At 45.3% G+C, this 26,495-nt stretch overlaps 1 protein-coding gene and 1 long non-coding RNA gene across 7 annotated transcripts in view; one reads left to right on the top strand and one right to left on the bottom strand.

The window, feature by feature from the left end:
- The window catches only part of LOC142599246 (uncharacterized), a 426,921-nt gene that overhangs the window by 116,824 nt on the left and 283,602 nt on the right, over nucleotides 1–26,495 (top strand). The window lies entirely within an intron of this gene.
- Nucleotides 1–26,495, bottom strand: part of LOC142599148 (SWI/SNF-related matrix-associated actin-dependent regulator of chromatin subfamily A member 2) — a 686,065-nt gene that overhangs the window by 472,558 nt on the left and 187,012 nt on the right. For all 6 annotated transcript variants that reach the window (XM_075738850.1, XM_075738849.1, XM_075738852.1 and 3 more), the window contains 3 exons: nucleotides 6,761–6,905; nucleotides 5,380–5,522; nucleotides 4,426–4,765 (listed from right to left, as the gene is read on the bottom strand). In XM_075738850.1, the coding sequence (XP_075594965.1) occupies nucleotides 4,730–4,765; nucleotides 5,380–5,522; nucleotides 6,761–6,905 (324 nt within the window). In that variant the 3' untranslated portion in view covers nucleotides 4,426–4,729. The remainder of the gene's footprint in view (nucleotides 1–4,425; nucleotides 4,766–5,379; nucleotides 5,523–6,760; nucleotides 6,906–26,495) is intronic.

The following is a 26,495-nucleotide window of genomic DNA, read 5'->3' as shown; positions in this document are numbered from 1 at the left end:
TGTCACCGGCAAAATTTGGGGTTTTTTGATCATGGGTCGGTCTACACGACACCAGGTCTGGTGGCGACAGATGGGGTACACGTTTCTCAAAGGGGGAAAAGGATCTTTGTGCAGGAGTTAGCAGGGCTCATTGAAAGAGCTTTAAACTAGATTTGAAAGGGAAAGGATAAAACCAGGCTCACTAGTGATATGCCATGGGATGGCACGCCAGTGTTTGTGGGACAGTGTGCTAGCGAGGTCCTTCAGTCTGCTCCACAGTGTGCTGAGTACACTGGAGCACATTTGAAATGTCTCCATACTAATGTGCGCAGCATGAGGAATAAAGAAGAGGAGCTAGAAGCAGTCCCAGAGCTTTGACATCATTGGCAAAACCTGGTGGGATGAGTCCTGTGACTGGTGTGCCGTGATGGATGGTTATAGGCTCTTCAGGAGGGATAGGCAGGGCAGGTGAGGCGGGGGGGGGGTGGGTGTGTGTGTCGCTGTATGTAAGGGAGGGGTTGGATTGTATGGTGCTTGCAGTTGGCAATGACACAGTTGAGAGCCTCTGGGTAAGGATGAAGGGGAAAACAAATAAAGCGGATGTTGTTGTGGGAGTCTACTATCAACCACCCAGCCAGGACGATGACATCGATGAATTATTCTACAAGCAATTAAGGCATATCTCTAGATCAGCTGCCCTTGTCCTTATGGGTGATTTTAACTTCCCAGGTGTCAACTGGGAATATCATACAGCAGACACAAACAGGTCCAGGAAATTCCTGAAGCACGTTGAAGATAACTTCTTGGTGCAGGTACTAAGGGAGCCAACTAGGAAAGATGTCCTCCTAGATTTGTTGTTTGTAAACAGAGAGGGACTCATGGGTGAAGTAGTGATTGTTGGCTGTCTTGGTCACAGTGACCACAAAGTAGTTGGGTTTCAAATTTCTGGCGATAGGAGAAAAACTGCCAGCAAAACTTCGACCCTGGATATGGGGAGAGCAGACTTTGGGCTGCTGAAGGAGCTAGTTAGTAAAGTCCCCTGGTAATCTGCTTTTGAAGGTATTGGGATCCATGAATGCTGGTCACTTTTTTTTGAGCCATCTCTTAAGAGCGCAGGAGCAGGCAATTCCAAAGTGCCAGAAGTCAAGCAAGCGGGGCAGAAGGACAGCTTGGCTGAGCAGGGATCTTCTTCTAGAACTTAGGTGGGAAAGGAAAGTGTACCGACATTGGAAGCAAGGACAGGTGACACGGGAGGACTACAGAGATGCCGTTTGCCACTGTAGGGAGAAAATTTGCATGGCGAAAGCTCAATTAGAATTCAAGCTGGCCAGCACCGTGAAGGACAACAAAAAGAGCTTTTTAAAATATGTTAATAGCAAAAGGAGAATCAGAGATAACATTAGTCCATTGCTTGATGGGGTCATTCACCTCACAAATAGGGACATAGACAAAGCAGAAACGTTTTAATGCCTTCTTCGTCTCTGTCTTCAACACTGATGATGGGCCCTGGGACCCCTGGAGCACTGTGTTGGAAGACTGTGACCAGGGGGATGATAAACTCCCAGCCGACTCTGAAGTTGCTTGAGACTTGCTGCTCCAGTTGGACGCACATAAGTCTATGGGGCCTGATGGGATTCATCCCAGGGTACTGAAAGAGCTGGCCAATGTTATCGCAGGACCTCTCTCCATTATTTTTCAATGGTCTTGGGAGTCTGGAGAGGTCCCAGTTGACTGGAAGCTGGCAAATGTTGTCCCAATTTTCAAGAAGAGTAAGAAGGAAGACCCTGGTAATTTCAGGCCTGTCAGTCTCACTTCGGTGCCTGGTAAAATTATGGAGAAGGTTATTCTGGGAGTTATTGAAAAACACTTGAGAGACTATGCAGTCATTGGTCATACCCAACACGGATTCACAAGGGGAAAGTCCTGCTTAACTAACTTCATTTCCTTTTATGACAAGGTCACCCATCTAGTTGACCAAAGGAAGGCAGTAGATGTGGGGTTTTTTTATTTTAGCAAGGCTTTTGATACTGTCTCTCACAGTATCCTTCTGGACAAAACATCCAGCATACAGCTAGAGAAGTACGTAATACGTTGGGTGAACAACCGGCTGAGGGGCCAGGCTCAAAGAGTTATAGTAAATGGGTTTGTATCAGGCTGGTGGCCAGTCACCAGTGGGGTTCCCCAGGGCTCAATTTTAGGGCCAGTGCTCTTTAATGTTTTTATAAATGATCTGGACACTGGAGTCGAATGTACTTTAAGTAAGTTTGCTGATGATACTAAACCAGGAGGAGCCGTGGACTCCCTTGAGGATAGAGAGGTCTTACAGAGAGTTCTGGATAGACTAGAGAGCTGGGCAATCACCAACCGTATGAAATTTAACAAGAGCAAGTGCCGGATTCTGCACCTGGGACGGCTAATTCTGGTTATGCATACAAATTGGGGGACGAGAGGCTGGACAGCAGCTCCGCGGAAAGAGATCTGGGGGTTTGGGTTGATGGCAAGTTGAATATGAGTCAACAGTGTGCCCTGGCAGCCAAAAGGGCACCTCAGTATAAGAGTGACATCAAACTATTAGAGTGTGTCCAGAGGAGGGCGACCAAGATGGTGAAAGGTCTTGAGGGCAAGACTTACGAGGAGCAGCTGAGGTCACTTGGTTTGTTCAGCTTAGAGAAGAGAAGGCTGAGGGGTGACTTCATTGCAGTCTACAACTTTCTCAAGGGGGGCAGTGGAGGGGGAGGTGCTGATCTCCTCTCTCTCTCTGGTGACCAGCGATAGGACACGAGGAAATGGTATGAAGCTGTGTCAGGGGAAGTTCAGATTGGACCTTAGGAAAAGGTTCTTCACTGAGAGGGTGGTCGGTCACTGAAACCGGCTCCCCAGGGAAGTGGTCACGGCACTAAGCCTGTCCAAGTTCAAGGAGCATCTGGACGACGTTCTTAGTCATATGGTTTAGTTTTAGGTAGTCCTGCGAGGGGCGGGGAGTTGGACTCGATGATCCTTATGGGTCCCAACTCAAGATATTCTATGATTCTATGATTCTGCCTATTGTACTCTGTGTGGCCACCTGTGTTAGTATCCCATGTGTGTGTATGTGCCTTTCTGGAATACACGCTCAGCCTCACTACTGGCCAAACCTGAAAATGTGGACAGTAGCAGATGTATCGTACGAGTGGGTCTTAGAGTGCACCCAGATGGACTTCAGTGGTCAAGAAGGAGGAAATCACAAGTCCGAATCCTCTAGGCTTGACAGCTCCCATAACATCCTTAACAATGAGGATTCATACTGAGAAACAAATGGTTCATGTAACTTAGAAATCTTCAGTTTAAGAAATGTTCTAGGTGTAAAAATTTTATATTGATCGTATATTTAGAATGTGAGAAGTTTGGGTTTCTACAGGAAATAACAGCAATATTAAGTGCCGATATTACATACTTGTAGTCTCTTTACATTACCACATCTTAGTGCATCTCAGTCCTGGAAAGCATGATCTGATTTTTTGTAATGAAGAAAATAAACTAATTTATAGATGGGGTGATTGCCTACATAACTAATTGTATTCACTCCCACTAAAACATATGGACAGAAACATTTCCTAAAAAAATAAAAAGGAACAAAGATGTTTGTTTTATTGATTAATCACTTGAATTCTAGTTAGGGACTGGAATTATCCTTCCATTTCACGGTATCTTTTAATAGCTGTCACTTGTATCTCTCTTTGCAGATGTTCCTATGGAATTCAGACAAGCTCTTAGGTTACCTGTTTAGAGCAGAGCACCTTGGGTCTCTCTACAAGAGGCACTCATGTCACTATAGTAAAAAGGATTTTTGTGGAATTCATAACACAAGGCTGTGCTTATTGAGATAAATTATCCCTTTATTAGGAAAGCACCAATACAACATTCTTCAAAAGGAATGGAATTTTATTTGCCTCAGGCTTATGATTTGCAACCAATGATATTGTGCAAAGAAAGCAGAGATTAAGTACACTTTAGGGAAAAGGTGAAAATTCACATTGATAACACAGAAGATCGGTTTTATGAAAGAAGCCATTCATTACACTATATAGATTGCAATATTCTAAAACATTTTTCAACCCATTGTTTTCAATCAAGAGGATAAAAGTTCAGCAAAGTTTACAGTACACATAAATTTGCTACAATTCAAAAAAGCATTTTTGTGAAGATCATAAAGCATAAAGTGAAAAAATGTATACAGGACAAGGTGAGGTAAAGGCTAACTACTGTACATTTATAAGCTATTAAACAAAGTTGCATATATGCACCACAGTGTAAAAAAACAATAGAGCAGAAAACTGCCTGATGAAAAATAAAATAACCAGTGGCTTTTTATGGCTTCTCCTGGTTATCAGTGCTACAAAAGACATTTTTTTTGTCTTTCTGATGACACTGAAAACAACAAACAAAAAAACCCAGGCATGATGCAACCATTGCAAAGGAAACCCAACCCATAGAAATATACTATCAATGCACATTTTTTCATCAAAAGCTTTTCTGTTGTTTTGGAGATTTTTTAAAAAAAAATCTTTGAGGCCCATTCGGTCATAAGATGTTACTTTTTTCCTTTTTTTACACTACGATATCATATGTTTGTCAGGCACTGTCCTAGAGCTAGTTTATAGAGGATGAGAATACAACGCAATGTCTGTTTGACAAAAAGAATTCAGTGGTTGTAAAATGAGAGAAGGGAAGGGGATGGGGTCAGTTCTGCCAAGGAAATAAACTCTGTGAATTACTCATCATCACTTCTGCTTGCTTCTGACTGGTCCTAGAGGTAAGAAACACAAGAAAAGTCAGAAATTCTTTGCCAAGCATTCTATGGATTTTTTAAAGAAAAATTACAATTAAATTGACAAATCAAGATAGCCATAAGAAAAGTAATATGTTATTTACTATTTTCCTTTCGTGACATTTCATTCCAATTAAATTACTGTGGGCTTCCTTAGAGAAGAAAAGGCACAGAGTCAGGAAACACTAGCTCCTTTCTCTCTACCCAGGTATTTTAAAAATGTCTGGAAATATCTATCTTCATTTGTTGCATTAATAGAAACACCTACAAGAAATCAAAACCAAGTGTTTCTAGGGTGGGAATGAAAGCAAACAAACCATGAGTTTTAAAGTTTTGAAGAAAGAAAGAACATCTTCAAAAAGTAAGTGCCAAAAGCATCAGACTTTTTGTCTTCCAGCACCAAGACCAGATCTCGCAAGCAAATCCTAACACAGTTTGAACCTGCTTCCCCATCCTCCCAAGACGATGATACAGATTAAAAACAATATTTAATGTTTCTAAGCACGAAGAGGTGAAAATTCTGAGTGCAAACAGGACAGAGTATAGATGAAATCACTGCAACCATTTCCAAAATCTCAGTGAACAAAACTTACGTTTTCATCTTGATCCTCATCACTGTCATTGTCACTCACGACAGGCTTTGCTTTTACTCGGCTTTGCCTCTTCTTGCCTTTGCCTTTGTCCTGGCTTTTTTCATCCTTCTTGTTCAGCTTGATTTTGACTTTCACTGATTTTGCTGTAAAAAGTGGAATGTGAACGTAACATCTGCCTTTATTTATTGTATACCATTTTCCTACTAAATAACTTAAACAATTTTTAAACAGTCTGTCTTCATGTAAATTCTATTCTTGTAGCCTGAAAAAAATCCTCTTTCTGTTCTTTGTCTGGATTGTGGAATTAAGTAGAGATATTTGCTTTTACTTGTGTTCTTGATATTTGCAGGACTAATTTGCATTAAACTATCGAGAAAATCCAAGAGTTCATCGGGTGCATCCTTCTTTCACTTTTAGAATGCACGGCACTTACAGATAGCCTTTGGTGTTGCAACTACTCTCAAGGAACCTTGTACAAGAAGATGCATGATAAGAAATAAAGTAGATTTTTTTGCCTGCACATAGAAAAACGTCTATCTTCAATAGGAACAGACAATTTGGGGGTTTTTTAACTACACAAACTCCATGTGGAGGTGACTGGAAATTTCTGAGTTGACAGCTTACTGAAGAGAACACAAGTGCCCAGTTCCAGGATATCTGCTCATTTCCAGATGAACTGCTGAAGTTGCATGGTCTGCACAGCTGCTTGTAATACTTGCAGAGTAGCTCAAGGCAAAAGTACTCTAGTTTCTTTATTCAGACACACTTTCAAAGTGCAGTTCTAGGTAGTTAGAAAATATGGGGTAGAAGCACTGGGGTGGCAGAAAGCAGAATGAAGGGATCCCTCCTGGTCCTTTTAAATTATGAATTATAAAGCTGGTCCTTTTAAATTATGAATGGCATCTCCTGCTTGCCAAACAATCTGAGTTCCTTTTTCCCTTTGTCTCACTGAAGTAACATTTTCTGTTTCTTAATCATATATGTTGCATAATATCAGAAGGGTTTCTCACCTATGGATTAAGGAAGTCACTAGTTCTAGGCACTTATATTTCCAAGTGACATGATCAGGAAAATAAGGGTCCATATATACTAATGGTCAGTCAGATAAGGATAAGTCAGATCTGTTTCCATCTGAGCAGTGATTACAAGCACCTACTGTAAATACTTGAAGTCTTCAGCACAATTCTAAGAAATATAGCCAGTATAGAGTAGCCAAGAGACTTAAGCTGAATGGAAGCAGCCAAAATGGCAAACTTTATAAGAAACTAATTCCACTAGTGGAAAATGAAAATCTATAACCAGTCTCAGACATAAATGGAAAAATCAATTCCCTGCTCTTCCCTAAATGTATTTCCTACTCAGAATTCAGTACGGAGCTTACATTCTGACTCTGACTCCTCTTCTTCTTCTTCATCATGATCATCATCATCATCATCATCGTTGCTTTCATCCTCACTCTCTTCTTTAGCAATCTTCTGTCGTGCGCTTTTGAATACAGACTGAAGAACAATGGAATCTTCATAGATCTACAGTATGAAAGCAAGCCTATGTCACAACTGCAAGCCAAGCATCATCAAAAATTCAGTTTTTTCCTATACAAACACACAGAACATAGCCTTTATATCACAAGTAACAATGCTTGTTTCATGAATTAAAAAAAAAAAAAAAGAACCAATATTGAATTTTCGTGCTCTAAATGAAGAATCTGGCCAAAAGTGAGCAACAAAAATATGACCCCAGCTGGTAACTAGAGCACTACACAGCTGCTTACTCACCCCTCCCCCCACCAAGGGGCTGGGGAGGAGAATGGAAAAAAAACTCGTGGGTTGAGATAAAGACAGTTTAATAGGATAACAAAGGAAGACAACAACAGCAACAACAATAACGAAAACAACAATAATAATAAATATAAAACAAGTGATGCACAAATGCAATTGCTCACCACATGAGAAAGGAAAAAAAAAATAAAAATCAACAACCCAATGCCCAGTCTGTTTCCGAGCAGCGAATCTGTCTCCCGGCTAGCTTCCCCAGTTAAATACGGAGCATGATGTTATATGGTGGGGAATGTCCCTTTGGTTAGTCTGGGTCAGCTGTCCTGGCTATGCTCTCCCAGCTTCTTGTGCACCTGGCAGGGCGTGAGAAGCTGGAAAGTCCTTGACTTAGTGTAGGCAAAACAACTACCTAGCAACAACTGAAACCATCAGTGTGTTATCAACATTATTCTCATACTAAATCCAAAACACAGCACTGTACCAGCTACTAGACAGAGAATTAACTCTATCCCTGCCGAAACCAGGACAGTATCCACCCCTTATTCCATACCATCTACGTCATGCCCAGGTCCTATACTTCCCAATACATTCCAATTAATCACCACCACTTTTCCTGTCTTTTGATATGTACACACAGATAGCATTCCCTTAGTCTATGGGTCATCCCTCTAAGATGTCCGTTGACTTCCTTTAGTCCATGACTTTTGGGCTCCATCTGTCATAGCAGTCTCTCAGGGCAGGAGAGATGGTGTGTGATGTTGGATTGTTGCATGCTGCATCCAGAGCTCGTAGCTGATGTATGTGGTGCAGCCCATGCTCACGGTCTGCGGGTTGAAGATGTCAGCCTTGAGGAAGTTGCTGGGCGCTCGTTGCTGAAGCCAGTTCTGGTTTCATCACCGCTGCACCTTGCTCGGTTTCATCAAAGTTCATTCTTCATTAGTCTCGGTGATTTGTACTGTAATACCGTTGTTATGGCATATAGCAATCATAGTAGTGATGATATGCAATATTATGTAGCAATCAACATCATACAATTTAAATCATTGGCTATTCTCACCCAAAATCAAATCACCTTGAGGTGCACATTGGACTTCCCCATCCTTCCACATCACCCACCAAGTGCACCCAGGTCCTTGAGCAAAAGCAATCCCACAGATGGGTTTGCCTTTGCCCGAGGTAGGAGTAACCCAGACTGTTTTCCCCAACATATTCTTCATGTGCGCTATGGGAACTTTATCCCCTTCTACAGAGTGTGGAAGTTTTGATTGGGCAGGGCCAGCTTGATTGGTAGACCAATCAATTGGTAAACCCCCTAGTGTTAACTAACCAGATGGCCTCTCAGTGTAGTCTTCAGCAGTCCATTGTATCATTTGATTTTCCCAGAGGCTGGTGCATGGTAGGGGATGTGATGATACACCCACTCAATGCCATGCTCTTTGGCCCAGGTGTCTATGAGGTTGTTTTGGAAATGAGTCCCGTTGTCTGACTCAATTCTTTCTGGGGTGCCATGTCAACATAGGACTTGCTTTTCAAGGCCCGGGATAGTGTTCTGGGCGGTGGCATGGGGCATGGGATATGTTTCCAGCCATCCAGTCGTTGCTTCGACCATTGTAAGTACATAGCGCTTGCCTTGGCAGGTTTGTGGGAGTGTGATGTAATCAATCTGCCAGGCCTCCCCGTATTTATATTTCAGCCGTCGTCCTCCATACCACAGAGGCTTTAACCACTTGGCTTGCTTGATTGCAGCGCATGTTTCACATTCATGGATAACCTGTGCAATGGCATCCATGGTCAAGTCTACCCCTCAATCACGGGCCCATCTATATGGTGCATCCTTTCCTTGATGGCCTGAGGTGTCATGGGCCCAAAGAGCTATAAATAATTTACCTTTCTGTTGCCAGTCCAAATCCACCTGAGCCACTTCAATCTTAGCAGCCTGATGCACCTGCTGGTTGTTTTGATGTTCCTCAGAGGCTCGACTCTTGGGTACATTGGTGTACTTTTACAGCTAGCTTCTCTAGCCAGGCAGCAATATCTCACCACAATGGGCCATCCCAGATGGGCTTGCGTCTGCACTGCTGTAACCACCCCACAGGGCATTTGTTACCGAACATGAGTCAGTATAAAGATCTAGCACTGGCCACTTTTGTCGTTCAGCATTGTCTAAAGCCAGTTAGATAGCTTTCACCTCTGCAAGGTGACTTGATTCACCTTCTCCTTCAGCAGCTTCTGTGACTTGTCGTGTAGGACTCCATATAGCAGCCTTCCACCTCCGATGCTTCCCCACAATGTGACAGGACCCATCAGTGAAGAGGGCATATGGCTTCTCATCTTCTGTTAGTTTATCATATGGTGGAGCCTCTTCAGCATGTGTCACCTCCTCTTCTGGCGACATTCTGAAATCTTTGCCTTCTGGCCAGTCTGTGATCACTTCCAGAATTCCTGGACGATTGGGGCTTCCTATGGGAGCCCACTGTGTGATCAGTGCAACCCACTTACTCCATGTAGCATCAGCTACATGGTGTGTAGAGGAGGCCCTCCCTTTGAAGATCCAGCCCAGCCCTGGCAGTCGGGGTGCCAGGAGGAGCTGTGCTTCAGTGCCAATCACCTCTGAAGCAGCTCGAACCCCTTCGTAGGCTGCCAATATCTCCTTTTCCGTTGGAGTGTAGCGGGCCTCGGATCCTCTGTATCCCCGACTCCAAAACACCAGGGGTCGACCTCGAGTCTCCCCTGGTGCTTTCTGCCAGAGACTCCAGGTAGGGCCATTCTCCCCGGCTGCGGTGTACAGCACATTTTTTACATCTGGTCCTGCCCGGACTGGCCCAAGAGCTACGGCATGAACTGTTTCCTGTTTAATTTGTTCAAAGGCTTGTCATTGCTCAGGGCCCCATTTGAAATCATTTTTCTTCCTGGTTACATGGTAGAGAGGGCTTACTATCAGACTGTAATTCGGAATGTGCATTCTCCAGAAACCCACAACGCCTAAGAAAGCCTGTGTTTCCTTTTTGTAGTCAGTGGAGACATGGCTGCTATTTTGTTGATCACATCCATTGGGATCTGACGACGCCCATATTGCCATTTTATTCATAAAAACTGCATGTCCTCTGTAGGTCCCTTGACCTTACTTTGTATTATGGCTAAACTGGCTTTCAGAAGCATTTGGACTATTGTCGTGGTTTAACCCAGCTGGCAGCTAAAACAACCACACAGCCGTTTGAGCACTGCTCGCCCCACAGTGGGATTGTTGAGAGAATCGAAAATGTAAAAAAAAATTAAAACTTGTGGGTTAAGATAAAGACAGTTTAATAGGACACAAAAGGAAGGTAATAATAATAATAGTAGTAATAATAATAATAATAATAATATACAAAACAAGTGATGAATGGCACAATTTCTCACCACCCAAAGTCGATGCTCAGCAAGACCCCGAGCTGCACTGCCTCCCAGTCAGCACCCCAGTTATATACGGAACATGACATCATATGGTATGGAATATCCCTTTGGTCAGTTTGGGTCAGATCTCCTGGCTGTGTCCCCTCCCAACTTCTTGGACATCCCTCTCCTTCTCGTTGGCAGGCTAATATGAGAAGCTGAAAAGTCCTTGACTGCTTGGAAACAACTATAAACATCAGCGTGCTATCAACATTATTCTCATCCTAAATCCAAAACACAGCATTATACCAGCCACTAGGAAGAAAATTAACTCTGTCCCTTATCAAACCATGACAACTATTTTTTTCCCTTTCTCAAAAACTTCGTCTGCTGTGTTGGCTCATGCGGTGATGTTGTCAATGTATTGCAGGTGTTCTGGAGCTTCACCCTGTTCCAATGCAGCCTGGATCAGTCCTTGGATAATAGTGGGGCTGTGTTTCCACTCCTGGAGCAGTCGATTCCAGGTGTACTGGATGCCAAACTGTAGCCTGCACTCTGCCACCAAAGGGATTGAGAAAGAAGCATTCGAGATATGCGTTGTGGCGTACCACTTGGATGCCTTTGACTCTACTTCAAATTGAAATTGTAATATGTCCAACACAGCAGCACTCATCGGCAGCGTGACTTCATTCAGGCCATGACAGTCTACTGTCAATCTCCACTCTCCATTGGACTTCCACACTGGCCATATGGGACAGTTAAAGGGTGAGTGGGTTCTGCTGATCACTCCTTGGCTCTCCAGTTGACGAATCAGCTTATGGATGGGAATCAGGGAGTCTTGGTTGGTGCGATATTGCTGCCTGTGCACTGCTGTGGTAGCGATTGGTACCTGTTGTTCTTTGACCCTTAGCTACCCCACAACAGAAGGGTCCTCTGAAAGACCGGGTAAAGCAGACAATTGTTAATTTCCTCCATGTCCAAGTCAGTTATACCAAAAGCCCACCAGTACCCTTTTGGGTCTTTGAAATACCCTCTCCAGGATGCATGGAGCCTCTGGAACAGTCACAATGGGGTGCTTTTCCCAGTCATTCCCAGTTAGATTCGCTTCAGCCTTCAGTAGAGTCAACTGTTGGGATCCCCCTGTCACACCAGAAATACAGATGGGTTCTGCCCCTTCATGGCTCGATGGCATTAGGGTACACTGTGCACCGGTGTCCACTAGAGCCTTATACTCTCGTGGATTTGATGTGCCAGGCCATCGAATCCACACAGTTCCATAAACCCTATTGTCCCTCTCCTCCACCTTGCTGGAGGCAGGGCCTCTGTAATCCTGGTCTTCATATTCTTTACTCACTTCTTGCAAAAAGGACTTAGAAGTCCCTTCAAGAGGATCATACGTATGAGTCAGTCTTCCACTCCGTCTGGGAAAATGCCCAGTGGAAACTGGAGCGGCATTTTTCGTGGAAGAATCCCCTTTTGTGATTGCTTTGCACTGCAGCCCATGTACTCATGCCTGTAGGGTTGAGGTAGGTTTTCCTCTGCCTAGGCATGGATGAAGAATGAGTAGAGAGCTTATGGGTAAGAATGAAGGGGCAGGCTAATATGGGTGACACTGTTGTGGGTGTTTACTACAGGCCACCTGATCAGGAAGAGGAAGTCGACGAGGCTTTCTACAGGCAGCTGGGAGTAGCCTCACAATCACAGGCCCTGGTCCTCATGGGGGACTTGAACCACCCTGATATTTGCTGGAAAGGCAACACGGCCAGGCACACACAGTCCAGGAGGTTCCTGCAGAGCATTGATGATAACTTCTTGACACAGCTGGTGGAGGAGCCCACGAGGAGAGGGGTGCTGCTGGACCTTGTACTAACGAACAAAGAAGGACTGGTTGGGGATGTGAAGGTTGGGGGCAGCCTTGGCTGCAGGGACCATGAGATGGTGGAATTCAGGATCCTGCGTGGAAGGAGCAGGACAATGGGTAGGATTACAACCCTGGACTTCAGGAGAGCTAACTTTGGCCTCTTCAAAGACCTGCTTGGGAGAATCCCATGGGTTAGGGCTCTAGAAGGTAGGGAGGGTCCAAGAGAGTTGGTCGATATTCAAGCACCACTTCCTCCGAGCTCAAGATCGATGCATCCTGAAGAGTAGGAAATCCAGCAAAGGAGGCAGGAGACCTGCATGGATGATCAAGGAGCTCCTGGAAAAACTCAAAGGGAAGAAGGAGGTTTATAGAATGTGGAAAAAGGGACTGCCCACTTGGGAGGAATATAGGGATGTAGTCAGATTATGTAGGGATGCAACAAGGAAGGCTGAGGCTCACTTGGAATTAAATCTGGCAAGGGATGTCAAGGACAAGAAGAAGGGCTTCTTCAAGTAGCAAAAGGACGACTAGGGAAAATGTTGGGCTACTGCTGAATGAGGTGGGTGCCCTGGTGACGGAGGATACAGAGAAGGTGGAGTTACTGAATGCCGCCTTTGCTTCAGTCTTTACTGCTAAGGCTGGCCCTCAGGAGTCCCAGACCCTGGAGGTAGGAGAGAAAGTCTTGAGAAAGGAAGACCTTCCCTTGGTCGAGGAGGATCAGGTTAGAGAACATTTAGCCAAACTCGACATCCACAAATCCATGGGCCCCGATGGGATGCACCCACGAGTGCTCAGGGAGCTGGCAGATGTTATTGCTATGCCACTCTCCATCATCTTTGAAAGCTCATGGAGAACAGGAGAGGTTCCTGAGGACTGGAGGAAAGCCAATGTCACTCCGGTCTTCAAAAAGGGCAAGAAGGAGGACCCGGGAAACTACAGGCCAGTCAGCCTCACCTCCATCCCTGGAAAGGTGATGGAACAGCTCATTCTAGGGGTCATCTCTAAGCATATGGAGGAGAAGGTGGTTATCGGGAGTGGTCAACATGGATTCACCAAGGGGAAATCATGCCTGACCAATCTGATAGCCTTCTATGATGGCACGACTGGCTGGGTAGATGAGGAGAGAGCAGTGGATGTTGTCTACCTCAACTGGTAGGTCGGGTGTCAAAAGGATGGACCAGACTCTTTTCAGTGGTGCCCAGCAACAGGACAAGGGGCAATAGGCATAAAATGGAACACAGGAAGTTACATCTGAATATGAGAAAAAATTTCTTTGTGAGTGACAAAGCACTGGAACAGGCTGCCCAGAGATGTTGTGGAGTCTCCTTCTCTGGAGATGTTCAAAACCCACCTGAACATAATCCTGTGAAACCTGCTCTAGGTGATCCTGCTTTAGCAGGGGGGTTGGACCAGATGATCTCCAGAGGTCCTTTCCAAACCCTATCATTCTGTGAATCTCTGATTTTGCCACTCATTCCCAGTTAGACTTATTTCAGCTTCCAGTACAGTTAACTCTTGGGATCCCACTATCACTCCAGAAATACAGATGGATTCTGCCCCTTTATAGTTTGATGGCAGTAGGTGCTGTGCACCAGTGTCTACTAGAGTCGTATACTCCTGGGGGTCTGATGTGCCAGGTCTTTGAATCCACACAGTCCAGTAAACCCTGTTGTCTCTTTTCTCCACCTGGCTGGAGTCAGGGCCCTTATTGTCATGTTCATAGTATTCGTTACCAATGAATGGGTTCATGTGGTGCACGGGGGTTTGAATCCCATCCTTGTTACTCACTTCTTGTAAATACGAATCAGAAGGTCCTTCTATAAGATCAGAAATAAGATCAGCCCTCCTACTGTGTCTGGGGAATCACTCACAGGAGACTGGAGGAGCAATTTTTCTGAAAAAATCCCCATTTGAGATTGTTTTTCCTTGCAATTCAGGTACCCGTGCCTCGAGGGTTGATGTAGGTTTTCCGTCCCACTTCCTCATGTCCTCTCCATGGTCACGCAGGTAAAATCACAGAGTGCCTTGTGGTGTGTACTCTTTATATCCTCTCTCTTGAGGAGAGGAACACTGACTTCTAATAGATGAGATACTGGTCCGTACAAGCAGGGAACTGGACATATCCTCTTTGAGTTGCCAGACCTCCTGGGACAGTTTCTCAAACGGGTTTTTGGATTTTTCGGACAGTCTTTCCATGGCCAAGACACAGACCTGTAGGGAGAATGAGAGATTTTCTTCGTATTGCTGGAGTTGGCCAGCCACTTCATTCATTGTTGGTGCCTCTTTGTCTTTCCAGGACAGTACTGCCAATGATTTGGCTTATGGTGGTGGTATGTAAAAACCTCCACCACATGGATCAGGTACATTGGACTTCATCTGGATCTCTGTGTAACTCCACGTTGTCCTGGTGATTATAAATCACGGATAATTATAAAGCATGGATAATTCCCTCAGGTACTGGATACCTCTTTCCATGGTGGTCCCCATATAAAATCTTTGAAAGGATACCTTTCCCTCATGCCTGACAAGAGTCGCCTCCAGAGGCTGAGGGCTTGTGTCCCTTTTCCAATCGCCTTGGCAATGACCCCTTCCCTGGATAGGGATCCCAGCTGCTTGACTTCCCTACCCTCTAATTCCAGGCTACTGGCCCTGCTATCCCAGCAGCAGAGCAGCCAAGTGACGAGTTGCTCACCTAATTGACGACTGAAATCATTTAGGATATCTTGCAGCTCACTCAGGGATAGGGATCAGGTGGTTACCTCTGGTTCTGTCCCTTCCTCCTGTTCTTGTGATGGCCCTGTTTCGTCATCCTTTACTAAACGAGCTGACTTTCATGGCCATTTCTTCTTATGTATAGGTGCAACTGATACCGCTATGGGTTGGATCTCTGGTTCAGCTGGAGTGCTTTTCGCCAGGGTTTGAGTAGCCACAGTGCATGTCACAGGGGTTGAGTAGCCGCAGTGCCTGTCACGGGAGTTGGAATAGCCACAGTGCCTGTCACAGGGGTTGATCTCCGAGTGGTATTCTTAAATAGTTGTTTAACCCTAAACAATACCTGAACCACGTTCAGGAGAGCTAGCAATAGAAACATGCTGGTCTGAACATCCCAAGGATATTCAACATTCTCTAGAGATATTGTAATTAGCCTGGAGAAGAAAAGGAAGGTGAAAGACGATGTCTCCCCCACGTATTGGCTCTCTGAGGAGAAAAAGTAAAAAGTATAATTATTAATAGCTTCCAACAGATGGCTCCAAAGGTACGGATATGAAGCCGTCACTGTCGTTCCACCGCTGCTTAGTATAGATTCAGCCGCTGCTGAATACAAATACAAAAATTGGTCTGACTATTAATGATTTTATCGTACCATAAGCCAGTAGTACACCAAACAGCAGAGCGCTAACCTTAATCCAATGCCGAGAGGTGACAAACCACACATAAACACTGATAATCAGTATATACAGCAAGTTAGATGTTACATAACACAACTCTGAGAACAACTCTGTGAACAAATAAAACAACATTGCGACCAGCGGACCAGTGATGATTAAACTAATATAATGAATGGTTATAACAAGTTTGGTTTAACATGCTCTGGTCAGATCTGACATTATCTCAGCCCTTTGAGCCCCACATTGGGCATCAAAAATGACTTTCATGGGTTTGTCCCAGCCGGTAACTAACCACCATGCAACCGCTCACTCACCCCTCCCTCCACCAAGGGGATGGTGAGGAGAATGGAAAAAACCTCGTGGGTTGAGATAAAGACAGTTTAATAGGATAACAAAGGAAGAGAATAACAACAATAATAATAATAATAGAAATAATAATAATTTTATATATATCTCTCTCTGTAAAGAACTGACATGGTTTAGCCCCAGCCGGCAGCTGAGTGCCACGCGCCGCTCGCTCACCCCTCCCCCGGCGGGATGGGGAGGAGAACGGAAAAACAAGGCAAAGCCTCCAGGGTTGGGATAAGGGCAGTTTACTGGGACAGCAAGGGAGAGGGAAAACAAACAACAGTACTGATAACAGATATTCACAATGGGTGATAACAGAGAGCGATTTACCGATCCTACGACCTGATGCTCAGCCCATCCCAGAGCCCAAAGCCAAGCCCACCCCTGCCCTACTAGCCCCCTTTTATGGTGAGCATGATGTCACATGGTATGGAATAGCCCCAGGCCAGCTTGGCTCACCTGTCCTGGCTCCTTGGGAAATTAACTCTATCCTTGCCAGAACCAGGACATTATCCACCCCTTATTCCATACCATCTACGTCATGCCCAGATTATTTTACAGATCTCATTGCCTTACTCTATGGGCTATCGCTCTAAAATGTCTGTCGAGTTCATTTAGTCCATGGCTTTGGGTTCCATCTGCCATTACAGCCTCTCAGAGCAGGAGCAATGGTGCGTGCTACTGGATTGTTGCATGCTGCATCCAGAGTTTTCACAGCCGGTGTATCTGGTATGGTCCATGCTCACAGTCTGGATGCCAAAGATGTGATTTTTCAATGAAGTTTCTGGGCACCAGTTGAAGGCAGTTCTAGTTCCATCATCGTGGCACTTTGTTCAGTTTCAAAGTCCATCCTTCATTAGTTTTGGGTAATTCTTATGGTCATACCATTGATACAGTATATCACTATTAACATCATGCAATTTAATTTATTGGCTATTTTCACCCAAAATCAAATCCCCTTGGGGCACACACCGGACGTCCCCATCTTTTCTCATCACCCACTAGGTGCACCCTGGTCCCTGAGCAAAAGCAATCCCGCAGATGGGCTTGCCTTTGCCTGAAGCAGGGATAACCCAAATTGTTTTACCCAACATATTTTTCATGCAGGAACTTTATCCCCTTCTACTGGGTGTGGAAGTTTTGATTGGGCAGGGCCAGCTCGATTGGCAGATCCCCTAGTGTTAACTAACCAGGTGGCCTTTGCTAAATGTGTGTCCCAGTGTTTCAGGGTCCCACCACCCATTGCTCTCAGGGTAGTTTTTAGCAGTCCATTGTATCGTTAGATTTTCCCAGAGGCTGGTGCATGGTAGGGGATGTGATACACCCACTCAATGCCATGCTCTTTGGCCCAGGTGTCTATGAGGTTGTTCCGAAAATGAGTCCCGTTGTCTGACTCGATTCTCTCTGGGGTGCCATGTCGCCTCAACAATTGCTTTTCAAGACCCAGAATAGTGTTCCTGGTGGTGGCATGGGGCACAGGATATGTTTCCAGCCATCCGGTGGTTGCTTCCACCATTGTAAGAACGTAACGCTTGCCTTGGCGGGTTTGTGGGAGCGTGATGTAGTCAATCTGCCAGGCCTCCCCATATTTATATTTCAACCATCGGCCTCCATACCACAGAGGCTTTACCCGCTTGGCTTGCTTGATTGCAGCACACGTTTCACATTGATGGATGACCTGTGAGATGGCGTCCATGCTCAAGTCCACCCCTCGATCACGGGCCCATCTATATGTCGCATCTCTTCCTTGATGGCCTGAGGTGTCATGGGCCCACCGAGCTAGAAATAATTCACCCTTATGCTGCCAGTCCAAATCCACCTGAGCCACTTCAATCTTGGCAGCCTGATCTACCTGCTGGTTGTTCTGATGTTCCTCAGTGGCCCGACTCTTGGGTACATGGGCATCTACATGACATACCTTTACAACCAGCTTCTCTAGCCGGGCAGCAATATCTTGCCACAATGGGGCAGCCCAGATGGGTTTGCCTCTGCGCTGCCAGTTGCTCCGCTTCCATTGGTGTAACCACCCCCACAGGGCATTGGCCACCATCCATGAATCAGTATAGAGGTACAGCGTTGGCCACTTTTCTCTTTCAGCAATATCTAAAGCCAGCTGGATGGCTTTCACCTTTGCAAACTGGCTCGATTCACTTTCTCCTTCAGCAGCTTCCGCAACTCGCCGTGTAGGACTCCATACAGCGGCCTTCCACCTTCGATGCTTTCCCACGATGCGACAGGACCCATCAGTGAAGAGGGCATATGGCTTCTCATCTTCTGGTAGTTTATTCTACGGTGGGGCTTCTTCAGCACGTGTCACCTCCTCCTCTGGCGACATTCTGAAATCTTTCCCTTCTGGCCAGTCTGTGATCACTTCCAGAATTCCTGGACGACTGGGGCTTCCTGTTCGAGCCCGTTGTGTGATCAGTGCAACCCACTTACTCCACGTAGCATCGGTTGCATGATGCGTAGAAGGAGCCCTCTCTTTGAACATCCAGCCCAGCCCTGGCAGTCGGGGTGCCAGGAGGAGCTGTGCGTCAGTGCCAATCATCACCTCTGAAGCAGCTCGAACCCCTTCATAGGCTGCCAATATCTCCTTTTCCGTTGGAGTGTAGCGGGCCTCGGATCCTCTGTATCCCCGACTCCAAAACCCCAGGGGTCGACCTCGAGTCTCCCCTGGTGCTTTCTGCCAGAGACTCCAGGTAGGGCCGTTCTCCCCGGCTGCGGTGTACAGCACATTTTTCACATCTGTTCCTGCCTGGACTGGCCCAAGAGCTACGGCATGAACTATTTCTTGTTTAATTTGTTCGAAAGCTTGTCGTTGCTCAGGGCCCCATTTGAAATCATTTTTCTTCCTGGTTACATGGTAGAGAGGGCTTACTATCAAACTGTAATTCGGAATGTGCATTCTCCAGAAACCCACAACACCTAAGAAGGCCTGTGTCTCCTTTTTGTTGGTTGGTGGGGACATGGCTGCTATTTTTTGATAATAACCATAGGGATCTGACGCTGCCCATCATGCCACCTTATTCCTAAAAACTGGATTTTCCTGCGCAGGCCCCTTCACCTTACTTCATTTTATGGCAAAGCCAGCCTGCAGCAGGATTTGGATTATTTTCTTCCCTTTTTCAGAAACTTCCTCTGCTGAGTTGCCCCATACAATGATGTCATCAATGTATTGCAGGTGCTCTGGGGCTTCACCCTTTTCCAGGGCAGCCTGGATCAGTCCATGGCAGATGGTGGTGCTGTGTTTCCACCACTGGGGCAGTCGATTCCAGGTGTATTGGACGCCCCTCCAAGTGAAGGCAAACTGTGGCCTGCACTCCGCTGCCAAAGGGATCGAGAAAAATGCATTAGCTATATCAATTGTGGCATACCATTTGGCTGCCTTTGACTCCAGTTCATATTGAAGTTCCAGCATATCTGGCACGGCAGCACTCATCGGTGGTGTGACTTCATTCAGGCCACGATAGTCTACCGTCAGCCTCCACTCTCCATTGGACTTCTGCACTGGCCATATGGGACTGTTAAAGGGTGAGTGGGTTCTGCCAATCACTCCCTGACCCTCCAGTTGACGAATTAGCTTGTGGATGGGAACCAGGGAGTCTCTGTTGGTGCGGTATTGCCGCCAGTGTACAGTTGTAGTAGCAATCGGCGCCTGTTGCTCTTTAACCTTCAGCAACCCTACAACAGAAGGGTCCTCCGAGAGACCAGGCAAACTAGACAATGGTTCAGTTTCCTCCATCTCCAAGGCAGCTATTCCAAAAGCCCACCTGTAACCTTTTGGGTCTTTGAAATACCCTTTCCAGAGGTAGTCTATGCCCAGGATGCACGGAGCCTCCAGCCCAGTCACAATGGGGTGCTTTTCCCAGTCATTCCCAGTTAGACTCACTTCAGCCTCCAACAGACCCGACTGTTGGGATCCCCCCGTCACACCAGAAATAGATATCGGTTCCACCCCTTCATAGTTCGATGGCATTAGGGTACACTGTGCACCCGTGTCCACCAGGGCCTTGTACTCTTGTGGGTTCGATGTGCCAGGCCATCGGATCCACACAGTCCAATAAACCCTATTGTCCCTTTCCTCCACCTGGCTGGAGGCAGGGCCCCTCTAGTCCTGCTTGTCATAGTCCCTACTCACCTCTTGCAAAAAGGACTTAGAAGTTCCTTCAAGAGGATCAGAAGTGCGATCAGGCCTTTCACTTGGTCTGGGGGGCTGCCCGGTGGAAACTGGAGCAGCATTCTTTCTGGAAGAGTCCCTTTTTACAGCTGTCTTGCCTTGTAGCTCATGTACGCGTGCCCGCAGGGTTGAGGTGGGCTTCCCATCCCATTTCCTCATGTCTTCTCCATGGTCACGCAGGTAAAACCACAGGATACCTCGTGGTGTGTATGCTCTATATCCCCTCTCTGGAGCAGAAAAACGCTTACTCCTAACAGCTGAAATGCGGGTCTGTACAGGTGGGGAGTAAGATATATCCTCTTTGAGTTGCCAGACATCCTGGGACAGTTTCTCCACAGCCGAGACGAGGTAGGAAGAAAGGCTCTCTTCATACTGCCGGAGTCGGCCAGCCACTTCATCCACCGTGGGTGCCTCTTCACTCTTCCAGTCAATTAGTGCCAGTGAGTTGGCGTACAATGATGGTGCACTTCGCACAAATTTTCGCCACGTGGGTCGGGTACAGTGGACTTCATCGGGGTCTGTGGGCAACTGTGCGTTGTCCGGATCATAATAAACCATCTCCCGCGCAGCTAATTCCCTCAGATATTGGATACCTCTCTCCATAGTGGTCCACTTGCCTGGCCGACATACGGCATCTTTGCTGAAAGGATACCTTTCCCTCACACTTGACAAGAGTCGACTCCAGAGGCTGAGGGCCTGTGCCTTCTTCCCAATTGCCTTGTCAATGCCCCCTTCCCTAGAGAGGGATCCCAGCTGCTTGGCCTTCCTGCCCTCCAGTTCCAGGCTACTGGCCCCGTTATCCCAGCAGCAGAGCAGCCACTTAATCATGTGCTCCCCTGGAAGGCAGCTGAAATCTTTCCGCATATCTCGCAGCTCACTCAGGGACAGGGATCGAGTGATCACTTCTGGTTCTGGCTCTTCTTCTTGTTCTCGTGATGGTCCCGGTTCATCATCATCTTTCACTAAGCGAACCGATTTCCTTGTGTATTTCTTTTTGTGTATAGGGGTGACTGATACTGGTATGGGTTGATCTTTTGGCTCGACTACAGTGCCTGTTGCGGGGGCTTGGGCAGCTGCAGTGCCTGTTGTGGGGGCCTGGGCAGCTGTAGTGCCTGTGGGCCCGCTCTCTCCCTCTGGATGGTGCTGTCTACTATCAAGCAGTGTTTGATAGATTGTGGCCAGGGCCCAGCACAGCGCAGTAAGTTGTGTCTCCTTAGAATCCCCACAGCATTTTCCTTTCAAATATTCTACCATTTTATCAGGGTCTTGCAGTTGTTCGGGAGTGAAGCTCCAAACCATTGGGGGTGAGAAGGTCTCTAGATACCCGCCCATACTCTCCCAAATGCTATGCCAGCCCTGACCATTCAGCCTTGGGGAAGATCCCTGGGTGGTACTCTTGTAAAAATTTTTGCTAACCCTGAACAGGAGTGGGAAAGCATGCAGGAGACCTAGCAATAGGAACATTCTGGCCTGAACATTCCAAGGGTATTCAAAATTCTCAAAAATTGTTGTAACCAGCCAAAAGGGAAAAGGGGAGGTGAAAGAGTGGGAGAAGGTATCCCCCCCTGTCTTCCCCATAGATTGGGTCCAATTATTAATCAATTCTGAAAGATATTGACCGAGGTTACGGGCCTGACCGAAATGCTACATACAAGTACCAGCTCAGACTCATGACCATCGATGATATCTTGCCATAAGTCATTATCACACAATACAACAACATGAGAACACGAACCCCTCTCCCAGAGGTGATAAACAGCACCGCAGGGATTACATAGAGTAAACACGGGTTTACAAACTAGAGCCATGGGACCAAACAGAACATCATTGTGACCAGCGACTGTTTCAGTAACATTATAAATGCTTATAACAACTTTCTTTTAACACACTTGGGTCAGACTTGTCATTCTCTCAACCCCTCGAGCCCCACGTTGGGCGCCAAAAAGGACTGACATGGTTTAGCCCCAGCCAGCAGCTAAGTGCCACGCGCTGCTCGCTCACCCCTCCCCCGGCGGGATGGGGAGGAGAATGGGAAAAACAATGGCAAAGCCTCGAGGGTTGGGACAAGGGCAGTTTACTGGGACAGCAAGGGAGAGGGAAAACAATCAACAACAGTACTGATAACAGACATTCACAATGGGTGATAACAGAGAGCGATTTACCGACCACCTGACGCTCAGCCCATCCCAGAGCCCAATGCCAAGCCCGCCCCTGCCCGACTAGCCCTCTTTTATGGTGGGCATGACATCACATGGTATGGAATAGCCCCCGGCCAGCTTGGCTCACCTGTCCTGGCTCCTTGTGAAATTAACTCTATCCTTGCCAGAACCAGGATAAGAACAAGTAATGCAGAAATGCAATTGCTCACCACATGCAGAAGGGAAAAATCTGAACCCGATGCCAAGTCCGTTTCAAACCAGCAATTCCACCTCCCAGCTATCTTCCCCAGTAGTTTACGGAGCATGACGTTATATGGTAGGGAATATCCCCTTGGTCAGACTGGGTCAGCTGTCCTGGCTGTGTCCCCTCCCAGCTTCTTGTGCACCTGGCAGAGCATGAGATGCTGAAAAGTCCTTGACTTAGTGTAAGCACTACAACTACCTAGCAACAAATAAAACCATCAGTGTGTTATCAATATTATTCTCATACTAAATCCAAAACATAGCACTATACCAGCTACTAGAAAGAGAATTAACTCTATCATCTCAGCCGAAACCAGGACAGACTCTTAGAATGTATCGCATTTAAAACATCCAATTAGAGGATGATTCCATCCTGGAATGCAATTGTTTTTCTTTCTTTATTCTTTTATTACCACTATAACTATGATATATATTAATTTGATCATAACAGCCTTGAAAAATTGTTCCAAAATCCAAAGTGGGTAAAAAAGAAAATAATTTATCCCTAGCAACTTTGGGATTCCTTTAAGACTACTTCCTTTAAGATCCAAAAAGACTGAAAATCAATGCTTATCCAAAACTTTATTAATATTTTGAAGCCTGCTGAGTATTTTTGGCTTTTATATTAACCTCATTGGAAGAACATCTATGAACAAGAGGACTACATCTGGCTTGTAATGTATTTGCCAGATTAACAGAAATAAAAATTAAAAATAATAATGAGACTCTATAATCATCTTAACAAAATGAGCTTTTACATACTGCTTTGTAAAACTTTGGAAGCAATGCATTGGTTAAATTGAACACACCATATAAGATCTGTCTCTCCTGAAAGCACATTTTAGGCCTCCATCCCAGATGGAAATGCTTTGCTCCAAAAAAAGAGGAGCATGCATCATACTAATAAAACAAATATGAAGTATCATCTCACTTAAATTTTACGTAATTGTATACTTAAATATCTGTGTCCAAATTAAACTTATCGGTTTGTATCTTTTAATGTAAGTAGTGCACACACAAATATTATATTTTAATGATATAAGTATGTGTCGGAGCAAACTGTTACACAGAATGAAAGAAAACCTAAAAAATTTGAGAATTACTGAAGGAATGTCCCATGGTTTAATGAAAATCAAAATTAATAGTACAGGGAGTGTCTCAGAAATTTAAAAAATCATAGATATGAGTTATTTGGACTTCATGCTTTAAAAAGTAATGCTAAATTTGGTACATAACATTAGTATGTAGTTAATTTTGACCAGAAGCTGTGACAGGACACAGCCAGGACAGGTCACCCAAACTAACCAGAGGGGTTTTCCATACCATATGACATCATGCTCAGTAGAAAAGGAGGCTAGTCGAAGAGGGGCAGCGTGGCTCCGGGATCGGCTCTAGGATGGTCTGAGTGTGTGGTCATGTACATCGTGTCGTGGTCATGTCGTATACGGTCATCGTGTCATTAGGTGAGGAATTGCATTGTGTATCATCCATTTTGTATATTCTAAGTACTTTTGTTGTTATTTTTCTCTTCCTTTGCTGTCCCAGTAAACTGTCCTTATCCCAACCCACGAGGTTTTGCCTTTGTCTTCCCATTCTCCTCCTCATCCCACCGGGGGGGGGGGGGTGAGCAAGTGGCCACGTGGTGCTTAGCTGCTGTCTGGGGCTAAATTATGACAGTCCTTTTTGGCACCCAATGTGGGACACACAGGGTTGAGATAATGTCAGATCTGATCAGAAAGTGTAAAAACAAAGTTTTGATAAGTAATTATAATATTATTTAAACAGTTGCTGGTCACAATGATGTTTTGTTTGTTCACATGGCTCTGGTATGTAAACCCTTACTTGCTGTATGTATTCCCAGCAGCACTGTTTATCACCTCCGGGAGAGGGGTCAGGATTCTCATTTTTGCTGTACTGTGTAATATCAATTTATGATATGATAACATCACTGGTCATGAGGTTAAGATGGTATTTGTATTGGGCATTGTTGTCATGCCCATACCTCAGATGACATCTCAGAATTCATTAATCGCGCCCAATCTATGGGGAAGACAGAGAGGGATAATTTCACCTGTTCTTTCACATCCTCTTTTACCTTCAGGTTGTTTACAGCAACTTTTGAGAATTTTGAATATCCTTGTGATGTTCAAGTCGGCATGCTTCTATTGCTATGTCTCCTGAATGTGCTTCAAGTCCTGTTCAGGGTTACCAAAAATTGTTTTAAGAATACCACCCAGGGATCTGCCCCGAGGCTGGATAGTCATAGGTGGCATGGCATGTGGGAGAATATGGGCGGGTATCTAGAGAACTTCTCACCTCCAATGGCTTGGAACTTCACTCCCGAACAACTACAGGACCCAGATAAAGTGATGGAATATTTGAGAGGAAAATGCTGTGGCTATTCCAAAGAGGCACAACTTACTGCACTGTGCTGGACTCTGTCCAGTATCTATCAAACACTGCTCGAAATTAGGCAGCACCCTCAGGGGGAAGAGAGGGAAAACAGAGCGACAGGCACTGTGGCTACTCAAACCCTGGCAACAGGCACTGCGGCTGAACCAAAAAAACATCCTGTGCCACTATCAGTCGTCCCTATACATAAGAGGAAATAATACACAAAGAAATCAGTTCACTTAGTAAGGGATGACAATGAACCAGGGTCATCACGAGAACAGGAGGAAGAGGCAGAACCAGAGGTAATCACCCGATCCCTGTCCCTGAGGGAGCTGCAAGATATAAAAAAAGTTTTCAATCGCCATGCAGGCAAGCACATTGTTACCTGGCTGCTCCGCTGCTGGGATAACGGGGCCAGTAGCCTGGAATTAGAGGGTAGGGAGGCCAAGCAGCTGGGATCTCTGCCTAGGAAGGGGGCATTGACAAGGCTATTGGGAAAAAGACATAAGCTCTCAGCCTCTGGAGGCAACTTCTTTCAAGTGTGAGGGAAAGGTATCCCTTCAGTGAAGATGTTGTATGTTATCCAGGCAAGTGGACCACTATGGAGAGAGGTATTCAATATCTGAGGGAATTAGCTGTGCGGGAGATGGTTTATTATGACCCGGACAATGAGCAGTTACCCACAGACCCTGATGAAGTCCAATGTATGTAACCCATGTGGCGGAAATTTGTATGGAGTCCACCATTGTCATACGCCAACTCATTGGCAGTAATGGAGTGGAAAGGCAAATTTTTAAGGTTTTCTTTCATTCTGTGTAATAGTTTGCATCCACTTTTGCTCTGACACATACTTATTAAAATACAATAGTTATGTCTCCACTACTTACATTAAAATATCATCACTTCTGAACAACTAGTAAAATTTTCTCCCACATTTCCACTTTTTTTCTTGATCTGATTTTTATTTTTTCATTTAATTGAATGTTGTTAAGATATCAAAAATGTCTATTGTACACAACAAAAATAATCCAGTAATGATCATTTGTACTAAACAACCCCTCATTTTTAAGTGAATATTCAATTTCTTTGTTATTTTTCAAGACAACGTGATATAAAATTCCTCTGTATAGCAAAGGGTGATCTATAATGTTTAGATACTTGCAGAATGCATTAATATTGGCAGCATGTGACAGCCTGTTTATAACATTTTTACTGAAGTCCCCCATGGCATCTTTTTTTTTTTCCTTGAACATTATGGAAGCAGTCATCATGCTATCTACTGCAGTTTAATAGTGTGTTGCATCATGCTATTTGGGCCTCATCTACTAGAATGTGTATTTAAAATTGTATCAGAGACTCCGATATAGGTAGTGCTTTATTCTATATATGTTGCCATAT

This window comes from Balearica regulorum, chromosome W (genome assembly GCF_011004875.1).
Source record: "Balearica regulorum gibbericeps isolate bBalReg1 chromosome W, bBalReg1.pri, whole genome shotgun sequence".
Classification (NCBI taxonomy): Eukaryota; Metazoa; Chordata; class Aves; order Gruiformes; family Gruidae; genus Balearica; species Balearica regulorum.
Note: the sequence above shows the minus strand (reverse complement) of the source record. Positions and strands in the feature narration are given on the sequence as shown.